Below are 19,264 nucleotides of genomic sequence, written 5' to 3'. Positions count from 1 at the left end.
GAAGCATGGGATTAGGAGCCAGGAAACCTGAATTGGAATCCTCATTCTGCTACTTAAAATTACCAGTATGATCACGATCAAGCTGATTAACTTTGAACCTCGGTTCTTTTCACCTGTAAATTGAGGAGTTGAAATAGATGCTCTCTATGTCACTTTGAGGTACAGATCCTATGACTTTTTTTTTGCACTTTAATTTTTGTTGAGGCATTTGGGATTGATTGGGCCAGGGTCACACAGCTAGTAATTGTTAAATGTCTGTGCTCTATCCACTGTGCCATCTCACTGCCCTGATCCTATGACTCAAGGTAACTTGTAGGCACTTTTGAGAAGTTATTATAAATATTTTAAGGTATCCTTTTGAAAGGGCATTCACAGGGTGCAGTGGATAGAGTGCCAGACTTTACCTTTTTACCTTCCTGAGTTCAAATCTGGCTTCAGATACTTACTAAATATGTAATCCTGGGCAAGTCACTCAAATCTGTTTGCCTTAGTTTCCTTATCTGTAAAATGGACTGGAGTAGGAAATGGCAAACCACTCCAGTATCTTTTCCAAGAAGATCCTAAATGGAGTTATGAAGACATAGTTGAAAATGATTGAACAACAACCTTTTGAATAAGCCTAATATAATGGAGACCATAGCACAACTTGGAATATAACATTTCAATCTGCTTTAACTTTGTCAAAAATAAATAATGATCATATCTCAGAGGACCAAGGGATTTGTAATTGGGAGGATGTTGTTTTAGTGGAAATTCCTTAACCAGGGAACCACAGAACTCCAATAGGTCTGGGGATAGATTTAAGGTGACCTATGAATTTGTATGGGGGAAAATGACATCTTTATTTTCATTGGCTTCTAATTGAAATTTAGTATTTCCCTTAATTATGAATGTAGTCAATAAAACCTTATTCTGAGGAGTCCATAGGATTTATCAGACTCCCAAAGGGTTGTTTGACACACAAAAAAGGCTAAAAGCCTCTGTCTTAGAAGTGAAAATCAAAGTATAAAGCCAAAGCCTGAAAATGCAGGGATTGAAGGAACAAACAAGAATCAGAATGCTGGACCAAATCTCTTTGACATAAAACAGACTGCCCCAAACTACCGCACATAATAACCTTTTGATAGCCTTTTCATTCAAAGGAAATGGATTTGGCTTCTGCCCTGCTGTTAATTAATTAAAATAACCCTGAAAATTCCCTCACTTCTTCACCATTGAACCTGTAATAGGCAGTATTACAAAAGGAACTCTTTAGGTTGGCAATCAGATTAGCTCCCTGCTGCCCCAATACATTTCACGCACTAAGAAACACTGATTGACAGGCATAGAAGGAAAAAAAAATGCAATAGAAGGCCAGGAATCTCTGGGATAAAGCTTGGTGAACAAGGCTTACAGTTATATTTTTATTTCTTTATTTTTGGATTGGGAGGAGGGAAGTGGAGGCAAATTGTTTTGTTGAATATAATTTTCCTTCCTCAATGGCTTTTATTTTCTAGCAATTTAAAAAAAAGTTTCTTAATGTGCTTTTTTTAAAAACAGCATCTTTGAGAGTATTTCCCAAAAGGATTTATATTTCTTCCTTGCCTCTTTCCTTTCCTTAGAGTTTAATCATGTGTTGTATACCAGAGCGGCAATCATTATATGAAGTTTCAGGTAGAAATACTTGAATACATAAGTGAATCTGTGATTTTGATGTAGGTATTCCTTCCTAATAGCCTTTTCACCCTTCACCCCTGCAGCTCTTTTGTAATTGGTGAGTTTCTGCCTGAGATGGCTATTTCTTGGAGAGCCAAACTATCCATGCTCTTCTTATCTTAGCTTATCTCCTGATTCTCTGAACTTTTCCATTCTGTTCCCTTGGATATTGACCCTTTCCCCTTGCTTTCCAGCTCTCTTTTTAAATATGTTCTTTCTCCATTAGAATACAAGCTCCTTAAGGGTAGAAACTATTTTTTCCCCCTTTTATTTGCATACCTAGCACTTAGCACAGTGTCTGATATATAATATTTAATAAATAATTAATAAATACATCTAAGATTCTCTCTCTCTCTCTTTCTTTCTTTCTCTCTTTTTCCCTCCTTCTCTCCTTTCTCTCTCCCTCTACTTTTCCCTTTCTCTCTGCTTTTCCCTCTCCTTCTTTCTCTTTTTCCCTTCTCCATTTTTCTCTTTATATCTTCTTCTCCCTTTCTCTTCTCCTCTCTCCTTCCCTCTTTCTCTTTCTCTCCATCAATTCCCCTTTATTATCTCTCTCTCTTGTCTCTATTATCTATCTATCCTATCTATTTGTTATCTTTTCCTCTTAACACATGACTTGTCCAACTATTTTTTGTTCACACATCTCTGATGATATCTCTTACACTACCTCTTTCATACAATTCTTCATGGGTGATGAGTTGTAGCCTACTCATGCCAACCATGTGCTTCTCCATCTTCTTTTAGAGGCTCCTATTTTTAATTCTTTAGAGATTCAAGTAGTTCATAACTTGTAGACATATAGCACCATTGGAAGAATATTGTTTATTAATATCGTCATTATATTCCCTCATATTACCAATTTATAAAGAAACTATTCTGGATTTTCTGATACTACGAACACAGGGACAAATAACTTATAATACACACACCAAAAAGGTCAGAAGAACACAGATTTGTTCTCAAGCCTGATTTGGAAAAATTTGTTTCTGTTACCTACCCTACCTTAACTTGTACCACCCACCTTCTTTCTACACCCTCTTGGATTTCATAGGTATCTGAGGAAAAAAAATATTCCAAAGCAGTTTATCAAAGCAAGGGTACTGTTCCTAGGTTTACCAAGATTTTACTCTCTCTAAATCCTATTAACCAGAACTTCTTCCCTAGAAATAGGAAAAAAAAAAAAACCAATTACTCAGGCATTTCTATGCAAATAGGTTGTATCATATATCTGTATTCTCAAATTTCTATTTAGACATGACCTTTTTATATTATTAATATATGAATGCTACTCACTATTAAAAATTCTTTAAAACTTTAAATATTTACTAATTCTCCATGAACATCAGGATATTACAGACATCAGCCTCCTAAACAGATATAGAATGAGCAAAAAAAGGATATGGCAAAACACTCCAGTATCTCTGTCAAGAAGTGGGATCACAAAGAGTCAAATACAATTGAAAAAAATGAATAACAACAAGCTATTATAGCTTTCATTTTCATTCCACTTCAGTCACAATTAGAAATAATCATGCCCTTTGTCTGATCATCATCCATCTGATCTCTCCATGATTCCAAACTCTGACATTACTATCTCTAAAAACAATCTTATATGCTTTTATTTCCCCTTTTTCCTTACTTCTCCTAAAAACATTTATTCATTACCTCTAGACACTATGCTTCTTTGTTATCTCAAGCCAAAACCCTGATCTGAAATGACTTTCCTTTGAGATCTTGTTCCTATATTGTAGGAGATAACTTAAAGTTCTTTTCCTTTTGCTCTATTTTCAATCATACTTTTACCAAACCAAGACATGAGATTTGTCCTACTACTTGCTTTCTCTTGGTTTGCTAACATGCAGTTAAATGCTAATGGAGGAAGTCATGCAGTTGTGCTGATTGGATTCATCACAACTTTATTGCCCATTCTCAAACTGACCAACTCTACCTTCAAAGATTGCCTCTTTATCACATTATCCAAATAACAATTCCAAACCTTTTTATCTACTTACTTGTGTATCTCTTGCATCCCTCAAGAATAAAATGTCCGATTGACTGAGGGTAGGAACTGCTTCATTTCTGTCTTTGGACATCTCCCCCTCCAAGCACATGATTTACACAAAATAGAAGCTTACCAAATGTTGGGATTTGAATATGGATACTTTTTTCCCTGACACAGACTACAACTACTACACATTGAAGGAAGGCATTCATGTTTACTATAGCCAAAAAGAAAAAAAAAACCCTTGTGGAGAACCTTTTATTACATTAACTGGCAGGTGACAGATATAAAAGCAGATAGAAATCTTTCCAGCTTAGTAGAACTTGCTAGAACATATGATCTTCTGAGATAGCTATCAAGAATTCATGCTGGAATAGATGAAATTGTTCCTGATTTTTTTTTTTGTTGTTGTTGTTCATTGAATCCTTTTCAACAATAACAACAAAAATGTATATGTGTGTGAATTCCCAGGGTCATATAATAATATACTATACATAATTTTGTTTACTATTCACAGCATCATGTAAGAATTTTTAGCATGAAATCCTTGGACCATCATTGTAAACTCCCAAGGAGTTCATGAATTGCTAAATGGGAACCCCTAAAGTTTAATATTTAGGAATGACAGAATTTTGGTGAAAGAGAAGTAGAGTTGGAATCTGATTTTCAATCTGTAATGATAGTCCTAGACTACTTATATACTTAACCCCACTTTTTTCTTACCTATAAACTGAGGTAATAATATGTTTCATAGTTTCCTCACCTGATTACTGTGAGGAAGTGCTTTGAAGAACTTAAAGGGCTAAGTAAATGTCTGTTATTTTTATTTATTCCCCCAAACTTTTGCTTACTAAATAACAAAATTCTTTTATAATCTTTCCTTTTGTTACTCATGGAAACTGGCTCTCTCTAGAAGTCAAGATATCAGTGGTCACTTTTATGTAAATGGGTTGCTCCTTCTATGTCTCCCAACATATGGAGTCAGGAAAAGATGTGCACTTCTTGATTCCCACCACCATTCTCAGACCTCTCTAACCACCACCATTTGGTCATCACTAATTTGAGAGTTATCTGTCAGTCTGTGTCATCCAATCAGATCTTTGCTCAAACTGGACTTTAGCTTTATAAGCTATCTTGATATCTAATCCCTTGTTTATCACCAGTTATATCTTGCTTTATCACAATCTTGTGTTATCTAATCTTTTCCAGTCCTAGCAACTTACTTCTTAATGGTTACAGAAAAAGTCATGCTACTTTGCCAACTAGTTTTCTCATAAATTTTTGTCATATAATCTCAACTATATCTTTATTTGCATATAGTAATCCTTCATTCTACTTCAGGCTATACTCCTGACTTTCCAAGACTTTCTTTACAATGGCCCAGAAATCTCTTCATACTGAGTTCACTTTAACTTGGACTTCACACACCAGAAGTACCATCTCTCATTTGGCTTCACCTCTGATTGACTAGTTCTTTCCTAAATCTCTATTTTTTTTTGAAATACACAGCCCCCTGGGGGCCCCAAATGGTTTAATTGGAAGAACTGATGGTGGACAAAGGGAGGAGAAACAGAGATGAGAATGGCTGATGAACAGCAGAATCTCAGAGCTTGGGGACTCTAAAATGCTGAGTTGGAGATCTTGGAGCTGTCCTTGATGTCAGTGCTCTTTTGGTTTCACTCACTTCACTAAGGACCTTGCTATCACCTCAGCTGTGGGGTTAAGTTCTTCCCTTCATGGCACCAATCCTTTACATGGTTGGCTTTGGGGTCTATCTTGTTCTCCAGGGAGGCCAACAACAGATGTTCGCCTTTCTCCTTTACTTACAGTTGCTTTCTCAGCCTCTTAAGCCATCTCAGTCAGATCTTGCTTCATAGCATAGGTATAATATTTGGACTCTATCTTACCAATCTGAAAGATGTTCATTTATTTTTTTGGAAACGCAGGGAGCCATAATTATCATTGAAGTTTTCAATCATAGCCCTCGAGGCTTGGTCCATGAGTTTCTGTGCTACACATAGCCCGTGGTATGAACGTTTTATGGCCAAGAATGTGATATACCCATGGGGACATCATCTGGATCTTCCTCCAACTTGGCCAGGATGAGCCCATGATCTTCGCATTCTCATCTTCAGTGATGTAAGAGAGCTGAGGCCATGGCAGACCATGGTTGACATAGTATTTCATCTGATTGTTTTCTGGAAGGCACAGCAGGTTACAATGCTACATATTCATCTGGTCTGGTTGAGCTCTGCAAATATACATGGTGCCAGACATTCAAGTGGACTTAGCCAGACAAAGGTTTGGTGAGGAGGTACAAGGGTGCTCTCAATTGCTGCTGCCCTTGTTACAGGATCTAAGTTGCTAAGTAGGAGTCCCATTTCAGTCTATGGTGTGCTCTTGATTCTCCTGGACTTTCTTTACAATTTTCCACATCTTCTATGATACCTTCACTTTTATTCTACTACCTTTTCAACTTTGTTTTATTGTCCCTCCCCCTTTTTTTTAATATAAACTCTCTGAGGGCTAGGACTTTATTTCTACTTGTTTTTGTATTCCCAGAAAACTCTTGGCACCTAGAAAACACTAAACTTCTTTTTGTTGACTTATTTTTGACTTGACTCCTTTTAGTCTTTCATGATTGACTCCCTATCATGTTCTCTATAGTGGCCATTCCAGAACTTTTCCTTTCTTTTCATATCTCATGTATATTTCCTCCTTTTCCCCACTGAGCAAAGAACCTAAAAAACTTTGTTCCATATTTTCTTCTCTTTGGGTTTTATACTATTTCACTGGGTGATTTCAATAGCTCCCTTGGATTCAATTATTATCTTTATAGTGATGATAGATCTACATATTCAATCTTTATCTCTTTTTCTGATTTATAGTCACATCATCAATTGCCTCTTGGGAATCTTGAACTGAATGTCTCATAGGTATCTTAAACTCAACACATTTAAAACAGAACTCATTATCTTTCCCTTCAAACCCTCCTTTCTCTTAAATGTTTCTCTTACAATTGAGAGCATAGGCTCCTAATCTTAGGATCATTCCCACATACATTCATCCCACATAAATATCTTTACTGTATGTTCCTTTCTTTCCCTTCACATTGCTACAACTCTAGTTCAGGCTCTTATAACTTCTTACCAGGACTATTGTAATGGCTTGTTTTTCTGCCTCAAAAATTTCCCCCCTTAAAATCCATCAGTTAACAAAGTGATCTTCCTAAAAATACAGATATGAACTTAGCAACACTCCTAAATGATTCCCTGTTACCTCTAGGAACAAATAGAACTTTCTCTGACATTGAAAACTCTTAATAACCTGACTCATTCCTATCTTTCTAGTCTTTCTTGGTCTATGTTTTTCTTATACTTTATTCCCCTCTGAGCACTCTATAATACATTGACCTACTTGTAATTCCTTGAACATAACCCTGCATCCCCCATATTCAGCTTTTTTCACTGGCTATCTCTTATGCCTGGCATGTTTTGATTCCTATCCCCACTCTTGGTTTTCTGGCTTCTTTTAAGACTTAGCTCAAGTCCCACCATCTAGAGGGGGTCTTTCTAGGCTCCTCAAGATGTTAGAGTCTTCCCTCTAAGATTATTTTCTATTTTCTCTGTATATATCCAGTATATAAGTATTACGTTGTCACCCCCATTAGCAAGTGAACTTTTTGAGAACAGGAAATGCCTTTGTCTTTCTTTGTAGCTTTTTATAAAGAGTTGTTAAAAATAAGAGCCAACCACCATGATTTCCCTCTCTTTTCCCCTCTACATTCCTAAACACTTTTTACCATCCGCTGTTCCCTCTTCCTTTGCTTTCATCATTTATGAGAAGTGGGCTTTGACCTTTCCTCTTGGTTCCTTAATTCCATCTCTTCTCAGTTCCTCCAGGATCTTAGCTTATCAATCATTCCCTTGTTTTCTCTTATCATCAATATTTCTTAATCGACTGACTTTTCTTCTTTTTTGAACATGTTTATCCTTATAGAATTTTTTACTTGACTATATATCTCTTTTACTCTTTCCCAGTCAATATTCTAGAAAGAGTTGTCTCAACTTCCTGGTCACTGGTTCCAAATTATGCCATCTTTATTGTAGCTATCATTTCTATATCTTTCCTTGGACTTTGCCTTTGATCCCAACATTGATTGACACAACTGTTATCTCCAAGATAACCAATGAATTAAACTAAATGCAGCAACCTTTTCTCTCAGTCCTATTCTATTTGATGTTTCTGCAACTTTGTAAACAAATAGATATCCACATTGATATTCTCTCAAATATCCTCATCTATCTATTCACAAATTCTTCAGTCCTTTGCCCCATATTTTTTCTTTACTTTCTCCACCCAATGTGGTCACAACTCTAGATCTCACTAGATATAATGAAGCCATATTCTTAATTTTGAACTTAGAAACTGTTTTTTCTGATAATAATCTACTGTTCCATCTCTGTCTCACACAGGCCAGTTTTGTGTAATGGATAGCCAACTTGAGCTCTGTTAGGCAATATTTTTTCTATCTTGCCTAAAATAAGGCTTCCATTTTAATTCCTGACCACTTATCCAAACCATGCCATTGCTTCTCCAGCAATCCTAACTCCTCCCCTCAGGAACCTAAGACTGCCTTGGGAAACTGGTTTCTGATAGGTGGGGTTTTGCTTGTCTTGTTTTAAAGAAAGTTTTCATGTCATTTTCTTGCCATCTCTATCTCATTCACATTGTTGTTCAATCATTCAGTCATGTCCAACTCTTTGTAATCCTGCTCTTCATGGGGTTTCCTTGACAAAAATACTGGACTGATTTGTCATTTCTCTTTCCAGTGGATTAAGGCAAACAGAAGTTAAATGGCGCTTCCAGGGTCACACAGCTAGTAAATGAACTTACTTTGAATTCAGGTCTTCCTGACTCTAGGCCTAATGTTCTATCTACTAAGCCATATTGCTGCCTCCCACTGCACTCATACTGTTACTTATTCTGGCTCCCCTCTTAATGTATTGTCTTCCCCATTTCAAATGTTTAGGCTCCTTGGAGGCAGGGAATATCTTGCTTGTTTTTGTTTTCTCTATTACCTAGCTGATATATAATCAATGCTTTAAAATGCTCTATCAAAAAATGTGCACAGAGAGGATTTCCAACATTGCACTAGGTTTCATTTCTAATGGATCTATCCATCTATCATCTAATTTATCTATTTATCAAATTCATTTGTCTTCTGTCATCCAACTCATCTAGTTAACCATCTATCAACCAGCTTTCTATCTATTCATCTGTCTCTATCTCTCAGTACTTTACAATTCATTTGTTGATCCCAACATTGATTGACACAATTGTTATCTCCTAGATAACCAATGAATTCCTTACTAAATGTAGCAACCTTTTCTCTCAGTCCTATTCTATTTGATGCCTCTGCTACTTTGTAAACAAATAGATATCCAAATTGATATTCTTTCAAATATTCTGGTCTATCTATTCACAAACTCTTCAATTCCTTTGCCCCATACTTTTTCTTTACCTTCTCCACTCAATGTGGTCATTCTATCTCTGTCTCACAAAGGCCAGTTTTGTGCAATGGATAGAGTGGTCATTTTGGAGTCGCGTAACTTTAGTTCAAATCTCATCTTGGTCACCGAATATTTCTATGTCTATTTCCTTCATCTATAAAAAGAAGAGTTTAGTATAGATGACTTCTAAGGTACCTTGTGGGCAGTTGGGCGGGACAATGGATGGAGAAATGGGCCTGGAATCAGGAAAATTCTTTTTCCTGAGGTTAAATCTGGCCGCAGATACTAACTAGCAATGTGACCTTGCACATCATCTAACCTTGTTTGCCTCAGTTTCCTCATCTGTAAAATGAGCTAGAGAAGGAAATGGCAAAACTTTTCAGTATCTTTGCCAAGAAGACCCCAAATGGAGTCACAAAGAATAAGATATGTCTGAAAAATGACTGGCAACATGTCAGCTTCCAGTTCTAATATATATGATCTACATAATCCTCCTAATGCTATTTCTCAAATTCCCCACAGTATTTTTCATCTCATTTTCAGTCCCTGCATCATTTTCTTCTTATCACAGTTTTGATTTTCATTAGGCATAGTCCTTCATCCTTCATTCATATCCTACTTATTTGACTTTACCATTTCTTGACTATAGACCACCCCTATCATTTACTGAAAAATATTGTTTGAAGAAGTCACATGACTGAGCTGACTAGTTCCTTGTAATCTAATCTCACCTGGGCCATTATTGGTACATGGCCATTAATTTTTTTCCTTAACTAATTCTCTATTACATTCCTCTTAATAATAGCTGTTCTTACTGCTTTCTTTACTTCCCCTTCCCTCAATAAATGTAATTTTCTCCTACTTTCCTGAGAAAATAGAGGCCATCCATTGTAAACTCTTTTTTCTCCATACCTTGAATATCCTTTAACTCTTTTGTCTTTTTCCTTCTCTTCTAATTCTGAGGAAAAGGTGGTCTTTTTCCTTGTCAAATCCAATCCCAATTGTATCCTAAATACTATTCCCTCCCATCTCTTTTATGAGCCTATTCCATCAATAATTTTCCCTCCAAATTCTTTTTCTGTCTTTTCCCTGTTCTCTCTTTTTTTCTCTTTCTGTTCTTTTTTGTTCTCTCTCTCCTGCCTCTTCTCATCTCCATTCTCTCATCTACTGACTTTTTGTCTATGTCTACAGACATACTTAGGCCTACCTAAATATCCTTAAAACGTCTATAGATCCTACTATTTCTCTATTCCAAAGTATTGCTAAATTTTAGGACGATTTATTTGTATCTGTTGTCCTCCAGTCCCTTGTAATCTGACTTCTAGCCCAAACACATGACTGAAATAATTTCCACCAAGTTATCAGCAAAGGTTACCAATGATCTCTCAATTGTTAAACCTTATGGCTTCTTGTCAATTTTCTTTCCACTTGGTTTCTTTGTAGCATTTGATACTAATAACCACTCTGTCCTTTTAGAAATTCTTCTTTTGGGAGATACCTAACTTTACTTATTTTTTCCCTCCTATTTGACCATTTATTGTCAGTCTCCTTTGCCATATCAGCATTCACTTATTTCCCCACTAGCATGTGGGTTCTCCAAGGCTACGTCCTGTCCCATTTATTTTCTTTATATACATTGTCATATTAGCTTCTATGGTAAAAATATTATCTCTACTTAGATGATTCCTATATATCTATATCTATGTAGCTAGCTATCTATGTATTTATATATTTATGTATCTATTTGTTGACATTTAATATGCATCTTCTATAATATCGAATACTATGCTAAGCTTAGGGGATATGAAGATATATATAAAACCATCCATGCTCTCAAGAGGCTTACATTCTCAAGGCGAGGAAAGACAACATGTGAAGGAATAAATATATAGAAAATAGGATATATGTAAAATAAGTGTCTAAAAATAGAAAATAATTTGGGAGGGAGGCATTTGCTTACTGGCTAGCTCCTCCTAAATGTACTAGAGGCATCTCAAACTTAACATGTCTAAAACAGAATTTCTTATCTCTTTTCCTAAACCTTTCTCAACCAAACTCCCCCACTTCTATTGAGGGCACCACCATCCTTCTAGTTCCCCAGATTTGTATCCTTGGAGTCAAGATTGATTTTTATGGCACCTAATCCCCATATCCAGTCATTTGCAATGTGTTGTCTATTCCCTAGCTTCTCAAACTGTGGGGCATGATCCTATATGAAGTCTTGTACCTAATGTGGGGGTTGTGAAATTATGATTTATTATTATTAAATATTTGATTTGTATATTTATTGAACATATCTGTGTACCTGGGGTCACATAAAAATTTCTTGGGTGAAAAGGGGTGGTAAGTGGAAAAAGTTTAAGAAGTCCTGGTCCATTTTACCTTTAAAACATCTCACATCTATCTTCTCTTCATTCACATGGCTGTCACTCTAGAGCAAGATCTCATTACCTCCATCCTCGATTACTGAAGTATTATATGCAATAATTTCTTAATTATTCTCCCTGGTTTCAGTGCCTTACCTCATCAATACATCTATTCTGCCTAAGGCAGAAGTCTATATCAGACCTCTCACTTGCTAAACAAAACCAAAAACTCTAGCTCCTTATTGTGTACATAAATTCTGTAGTCTGGTATTTAAGGTCTTTTATACTCTATCTTCGACATACCTTTCTGATTTTATTTCTTATATCTACTTTTCTTCAATTATTTTCTGGTCAAACTAAACTAATTGCCATTTACCAAATTTAATTTTCCATTTTCCTTCATGCATTTGCATAAGCTATTTCCTATGCTTGGAGTGCTTATTCTCATCTCCATCTCTTAGAATCTTTGTCTTCTTTCAAGGCTTAACTTAGTTTAAGGTTCCTTCTCTGGAAGATTTCTCTGATCTTCCTATAATTATTAATCATCTCTTCTTTCTCAATTACACATTCTTATTTGTGTAAATAATAAGAATAACAAATACCTCACATTTATATAGAACCTTAAATTTAGCAAAATGCTTTATAAATATTTCATTTTATTCTGACAACAGGTAAGGTAGGTACTATATTATCCCCATTTTACAGATGAAGGAAATAGGCAGAGTTGAAGTGACTTGCCAAGGCTCAAACAGTTAACTATTTGAGGTAGAATTTTAACTCAGGAGTTCCTGACACTATCACTTAGCTGCCTATGTTTTTGTCTCCAAGGGAAAGTAAAATTGTAGGCAGGGATTCTTTTTTTTTTTTTTTTTCTCTTTGCATCCCCACAGTCTGGCATAATGCATATGACAATATTTCAAAAAATATTTGCTGAATTTAATTGGATTAACCATAACTTACATTTATACAGACTTTAAGGTTAACAAAATGCTTTATGTAAATTATTTTATTTGACTTTCATAACATAATCCTATGAGATAAGGAATAGAAGCTTTATTTTCCTCATTTTATGGATGAGAAAACTTAAGTCAAAGGTTAAGTGACTTGCCCATTGTCCCATGGCTAGGAAACATAAGAATTAGGACTCAAGTCCCTCTCATTTAACTTCTTGACCATACTCTATCTACTAAAACAAACTGTCCTTATTTGCTATTATCTTTTATGATATGCTAATAGAATCAGACTTATAGGATTTAAAGTTGGAAGGACATTTCAAGGTTATCTGGTCCAAGCCTCTTATTATAAGCTAGTGAAACCACTTATAATAACCTTGGGGTTTTGCAGGTTAACTTAATATGTTCATAGGGTAAGGTTTCATGCTATTAGCATTAGACTCTATAACTGCTCAAAGTGTGGTGCAATGAATCCTGGAGGGTCTCTGAAATCCTTTCAGAGGGTCAACAAATAAAAATTAGTTTTTTTTTCTATTTATGATAAATATTTATTATGTAACCCATATAAACAAAAACTCTCTGGACATACTCTCAATAGTTGTTAATACCATAAAGATATTGAGAAAAAAAGTTTGAGAACCACTGCATATAGCATCCCTCCCCCTTATATATATACACACATATATATATGTATATGTCATTAAAAATTTTGACACCAGTTTAGTTCCTGTATTTTTAAGACAAAAACAATCACCAATTGTGTATTATTATTTCAATGCAAGTCTAGAATCCTCAACTAAATGTGACTGAGGGCAGGGTTCAATTAAATTCAGTGAGAACTTCATCAGTGAGAAGTAAAATTTACTGAGCTTAATTAAAAATATCAGCCTCTTGTTAGATTAGATTTCTGATTTCTTCCCTTCCCTATACTCCCCCACCCCCTACCTTTAAGAAAAAGATTTGCACAAAGTAATATTGAAGTAATTTATAATGATAGTGCTCCAATTCGGTTAGTAATGGCAATTTTCCATTTTCAATTCCAAGACTCCTGGGAAAAAAGTCCCAATCTTTTGCAACCTGCTATAAACTTAGCAGCTTCTATATAGGAAAAGCGATCCTTCCTCCCTCCTTCCCTCCCTCCCTTCCTTCCTCCTTCCCTCCCTCCCTTCCTTCCTTCTTTTTTTCCTTCTTTCCTTCCTTTCTTCCTTCCTTCCTTTCTTCCTTCCTTCCTTCCTTCCTTCCTTTCTTCCTTTCCCTCAGTTTCCTGAGACTGATAATGGGAAGGCAGTGTTTGGGGCTGTGTTTTTCACACAACAGTCTAGGCACACTGACAGAGCTGATAGAGTTATCTTTAATTAGATACATTAGAAGACAGGGGTAAGGACTGTTCCCAAGAACAGTAGACCCTTTCCTTCCTTCCTTCCTTCCTTCCTTCCTTCCTTCCTTCCTTCTTTCCTTCCTTCCTTCCTTCCTTCCTTCCTTCCTTCCTTCCTTCCTTCCTTCCTTCCTTCTTTCCTTTCTTTTTTGCTGAAGCAATTGGGGTTTAGTGACTTGCCAAGAGTCACACAGCTAAGAAGTATTAAATGTCTGAGGTCAGATTTGAACTCGGGTTAGATTTGAACTAGGTGCTCTATCCCCTGTACCACCTAGCTGCCACCTAGCTGCCCCCTGCCTATATGTCTTTAAAGTAGGAATTCTTAACTTTGAAGTCAACTCTCTATCCACTATGCCCATAGTCTAGTTAAACATGCAGATAAACTTGCAATTTACTGTCTCCTTCAGATTCAGCCCCACAGAGAGCCTGTTGGAAGACTCCATTTATATCTGGTAGTATATGGCCAGTGATGAGTTGATTTGATGAAAGTGGTTGAGTTATACTTGCAGTTGGTTCTTAAGTGGACATCTGTTCAGGTTAACAGAAGAGAAAAGAGAAGGCATATAGGTATGGCGAGTTGTACTGAACAAGTTAAATTATAAACGAATGAAACCTAGTGCAATGTTGGAAATCCTCTCTGTGCACATCAGGGTATTGCTCTGATAATTGGAAATTGGAAAGTTACCTTGCTGAATGTACAGACTTTTGGAATGATACCAATTGTCTCTGAGTTAGGAAGGGGCATGCTGGGTGGGAAATTGTAGAGTCTGCACAGTAGTAACAACCCTGTCATTTAATTTAAAAATTGTGTGCAGACATTAGTTAGAGATGTGCCCTGCTTTAAGACAACCTGATCCAGATTACAAAACAGATAAATTAGGGGATAATTAGGAAAGGCTAATTCATTTTGTGATGAAATCACTTTAGATCTCTCTCTGTCCCCAAATCTTGTTTACATTGGTAATTTAAAAGATTCTGTTCCGGCATACATCCTTGGAATTTAAATTGGCACCTGTAGAAAAGAAAGCAGTTAGTTTTAGGGTTCACTCCTTTGTGGCTGAAAAAAATCATTGTTGGGAAATTGCAAGGTACACATAGCTATAAATTTATAGCTTGAAATTGTTGGGAGTTGGTAGAGTTTTCTGATTTCAAATGTGGTGTTCTTCCTGTCACACTATGCCGTACCCATAATGCATCCCAGGAGAAGAACAAGGGAACACATGCTAATTTAGTGTCAAAAGGAAAGAAAAAGACAATATAGAATTTTTACTTTTAAGTGTAAAATGAGCTTCTCTCTGTCAGAGACTAATAAGGCATTGTTTATCTATCCTTCCATATATGGGGAAAATAATCCTGAAACTTATTATAAATTGCTCATATATTATTTTTTTAGAACATGGAAAAATAAGGTTCTATTAGCCTGAGGAGGGTCTTATACACCATGAAAAAAGGCAAGAACTATATTTGTAATCTCTTGGTTAGTTTCTTTGCCTCCTGTCCTTCCCCACTCCAGTATACCTGCTTCTCAGCTGTCAAGTTCATCTTCCTAAAGTATGGAACTATTTTGTCCTTCCACCTCCCACTCCTATTCACTAAGTGACTCCTTATCACCTCCAGGATAAAATAGAAATTTGTCTGTTTGGTATGCAAAGCCCTTCATAATCTAATCTCTCCCTATCTTTCCAGTTTTCTTAACTCCCTCTAACCTTCATATTCTGTGATCTGGGGACACCATCTACTCTACTTCTTTTCAAACAAGACACCCATCTCCAGACTTTGGCCTTCTTGACTGGTTGTTTTCCAGTCTTGGAATATCCCTTTCTCTCCACTCTGCTTTTTGCTTTCCCTGGTTTCCTTCAAGTTTAGCTAAAACTCCATTTTCTATGATAATGTTTCTAATCCTTCTTAATGCTAATGTCTTCCCTCTGTTATATCTAATTTGTCCTGTATATATCTTGTTGAACATTGTTGTTTTCTTGTTGTTTCTTCCACTGAACTTTGAGAGCAGGAACTGTCTTTATATTCCCAGACTTACCATCATGCATGGCACATAGTAGATGTTTAATAAATGCCCAGTGCCTGGAATATAGTAGGTGCTTAGTAATTGCTTTGATTGATGGTTAAGTAATGGGAAACCAAGGAGGATTTTTGAGCAGAGAAAGGAATGACAATCTATGAATGCATAGTATTAGTCTGAAATTCAAGAATCAGTAGAAAGATCAAGCTGGGTTCAATAATGGTAATTCTGAGCTCTATAATCATGCTCTGTTCTTGTTACAATGAATCACATCATATGATTCTGGTTCTGTTAGCTGCCTATGTAGAATGATTTTCTTTGGCTTTTGAAGGCTTTTTGATCTTTTTTAGAATTGCCTATTAAAAGGTTTAAGAGTATTAGTACTTCAATCTATATAGCATCTAACACCTTAGTGGTAAAACAGGGACATATTGGGAGTGAATATATCAGACCTTTTAAGAGAAGAATATTATAAGAAACAACATTAGAGGGAATGTGTTAAAGGGGATATAACTACATTATTTTGTTGAAGATTAGTTCTGGTTCATTCTATATGTCTTAATTTGTTTTTCTTCCTATTGCAAGAAATATATTACTTTCTTCCAGTTACCTTCTATCCTTGAACTAAATTTATAGACTTTATTTCCTTCTTTATTTTTGTTAGTCTGTGTAGTGAAGAAAGCCAGCAGAAGATTGGCTGAATCTAATGCTGGAGTTGTTAATGTTTACAAAGACGGAAGGAAAGGAGAGGATGAAGGGGATGAAAATAACTAAGGACTATGATGAGAGAATTTGCATTTCCAAGTTCATAACAGATGGTAGAAGGTTAGTTAAGAAAAGAGAAAGATAAAGCAGGATGAGAGAGAGAGAAAGAGAGATAAAGAGAGAGAGAGGCTATCCCACAAAGGGGAACTTTCTTGGGAGCCACCATATAAGGAGGACCCAAATGTCTAAAAAGAAGGCAAGAAAAAAAGCACCAGGTAGAGAACCTTTTTTTTAAAATATGTATTCCTCCTCTTTCCTGGCTCATAGAATATTGGAAATGGAAGGAATTGTACAGGAGTCATCTCATTGATTCTTTCATTGTTTGGATAAAAGTGAGACCTCGGGGGTGTGACCTAAAGTTAATAAGTTATACTGGTATTAGAGGTTGGGCTAAAACCCAAGTCTCTTAAATTCTAAATATTTTGCTTTGCACCAAACTCTTTTTTCCTTTTTCCCATTTGTAAGATGTTTGGTTCTAAAGGGATTTTCAGCTCAAACTACCCAATGTAGAGCAATATATTTAGTGGATACTTTGGTAGCGAGATGATTTAACAGGGGTTTTATCTAGGTGTGTATCCTAATGGCAGATTGTTGCTTTAGAAATGTTCTAAATTGCATAAGGGCAAAACCAAGGAAAGGACTGAGGAGGTGTAAATGTGGCCACACCAACATGATGTGGAAAGCTAGAAGGACAGACATTAGAAGATAGCAAATATGCTTCTTCTTCCCAACTAGTATAAAATATAAGTTCTGCATGCAAAATAGTTGGGAGGTCTCTTGAAAAAACCACAGCAATCAGGGACACCAGGAACAAAACAGATTAGCATCACATTTCTTCCTATTGTTTTCTTTTATTGTCATTTAAATGGTTTGCTGATTTCCTGTCCAAACCATATTTGATTTTTTTAAATATAATTTATAAACATTAGGAAAACACCCCACCATTCTTCAAAATTACAAATATCTTTTTTTTTTTTAGAGAAGGGGTTGAGATTATAAGGAATCTCAAACTCCAAATCAATTGAATGTATTTTAAGAAACTGATGCTGTACCCCATGTAGTGCTCTGGATTAGTGCCTGGCCCATCTGTGGTAAATAAAAACTAAATGACGATGACAATAGCAAATTAAAAAAATATATCTCTACCTGCTGAAGTGTCTGGCAAGGAGCTTGGCATGCAAACTTTTCTTTGAGTTGACTTCCTCCCACTGCATACACAAAGCACACATATATTATATATTCCTCTCCTCAGTGGCTATGCCAAAAGAGTCTGTTTGTGCATGAATGGATATTTTTAGTGCCATCTGAGGTTGAGGGCAGGTGGAACAAAAAATTATGTACCCATGTTAATATTAAACACATGTAACATTTTTCTGGGCATCTTTGACTTAGGTTGTTTAGATGAAATAAAATGGTCACCCATGGTACCGCATGCCTCTATTTCCAAAGAAACACAATGGCAAAAACAAGACAAAAATGCAGATAGAGGTTCATAGTATATCACACGATGGCACTGAAGTCATGCAAGGAGAAAATAAAAATAACAAACAGATGGATGAGCAGCAGACACTCCAAAATGAAAAAAAAAAAGCCAGAGCAAACAATTCTAAAATTATTCTTACCTTCCTCAGTCATTGTGTCATAATATTTTAGTTTTCCATATGATCCAAGCTCTACAATATCATAGCAAAAGACACAGAGATAAGGAACTGAGCAGTAATTCAAGAAACTTGTTTTTACATGTTCTTAATCAGGTTCATTGTTATACTGTCAAATTCAGCAATTTTAACTCTATAGGGATAAGCAAACAGGAGTTACATAACAGACAGCTTTCATTTCCTGTTTCCAGAAATCACTTAAAAGACAGGATCCCACAGGTTAAAAAATAATAGACAATTTTTTGGGAAAAGGAAGTCAGGAAATACCTTGGCCTTTATGTCTGTCACAGATTACACACCAAGACAAAGTCCTTCCGATATCTGATACACAGGTGAGGACAATTTTCAAAGACAAATTTATAACAAAACTGAACTGTCACTTTTTCTAGAGGTGACACCAAAGAAAGATGCTTATGTAAGGACAGTGTCTGGGCATGTCTAAAGCAGAGAAATTGGGCAAAATACCCAATGAACAAGCTAGGATCCCCGACACCAAATAATAGTTACATGAGCTCACCAAAAGACAATGATTTATCTTCTTCCTGAGATTAAGGATGATTATATAGGAAAACAACACATTTCTTAATTCAAAATGAAAATCTGTTCCTAGAGTTTCCTTTTCTTTTTCATCTTGTTAGAGTAAGCTTGTATAGCATTAGAGACAGACAAATGAAACATGCGTAAAGTGTTGTGAGAAGCTGTTAAATACACAGTGTGCTCTGGACATAAGAGAGAAGCACAATTCCCTGGGAAGTCTGAACCAGATTCAGAATAGGAAGTAAAACAGCAGCAACAGTTAGACATGACAGTCACTCACTACTGTTACATAAAAGGGAAGAAACATAAGAAGCATCTCCTTTCTTTCTGGTGATTATGCAAAGTTCCTTAGAATAGGAAGGAATTTAGTGATCAAAGTGTAA

The 19,264-nt window shown here is 35.9% G+C and overlaps 1 protein-coding gene and 1 pseudogene across 2 annotated transcripts in view; both read right to left on the bottom strand.

The window, feature by feature from the left end:
- The window catches only part of SLC24A2 (solute carrier family 24 member 2), a 283,926-nt gene that overhangs the window by 80,953 nt on the left and 183,709 nt on the right, over positions 1-19,264 (bottom strand). Inside the window, exon 5 of one of the 2 annotated variants that reach the window (XM_051995444.1) lies at positions 18,309-18,359. The exons of the other annotated variant lie outside the window; for it this stretch is intronic. Coding sequence (XP_051851404.1) covers positions 18,309-18,359 — 51 coding nt within the window. The remainder of the gene's footprint in view (positions 1-18,308; positions 18,360-19,264) is intronic. 2 annotated transcript variants of the gene reach the window in all.
- Positions 692-15,318, bottom strand: LOC127560684 (N-alpha-acetyltransferase 10-like; annotated as a pseudogene).

This window comes from Antechinus flavipes, chromosome 1, assembly GCF_016432865.1.
Source record: "Antechinus flavipes isolate AdamAnt ecotype Samford, QLD, Australia chromosome 1, AdamAnt_v2, whole genome shotgun sequence".
Classification (NCBI taxonomy): domain Eukaryota; kingdom Metazoa; phylum Chordata; class Mammalia; order Dasyuromorphia; family Dasyuridae; genus Antechinus; species Antechinus flavipes.
This window is presented reverse-complemented; position numbering and strand designations above follow the sequence as displayed.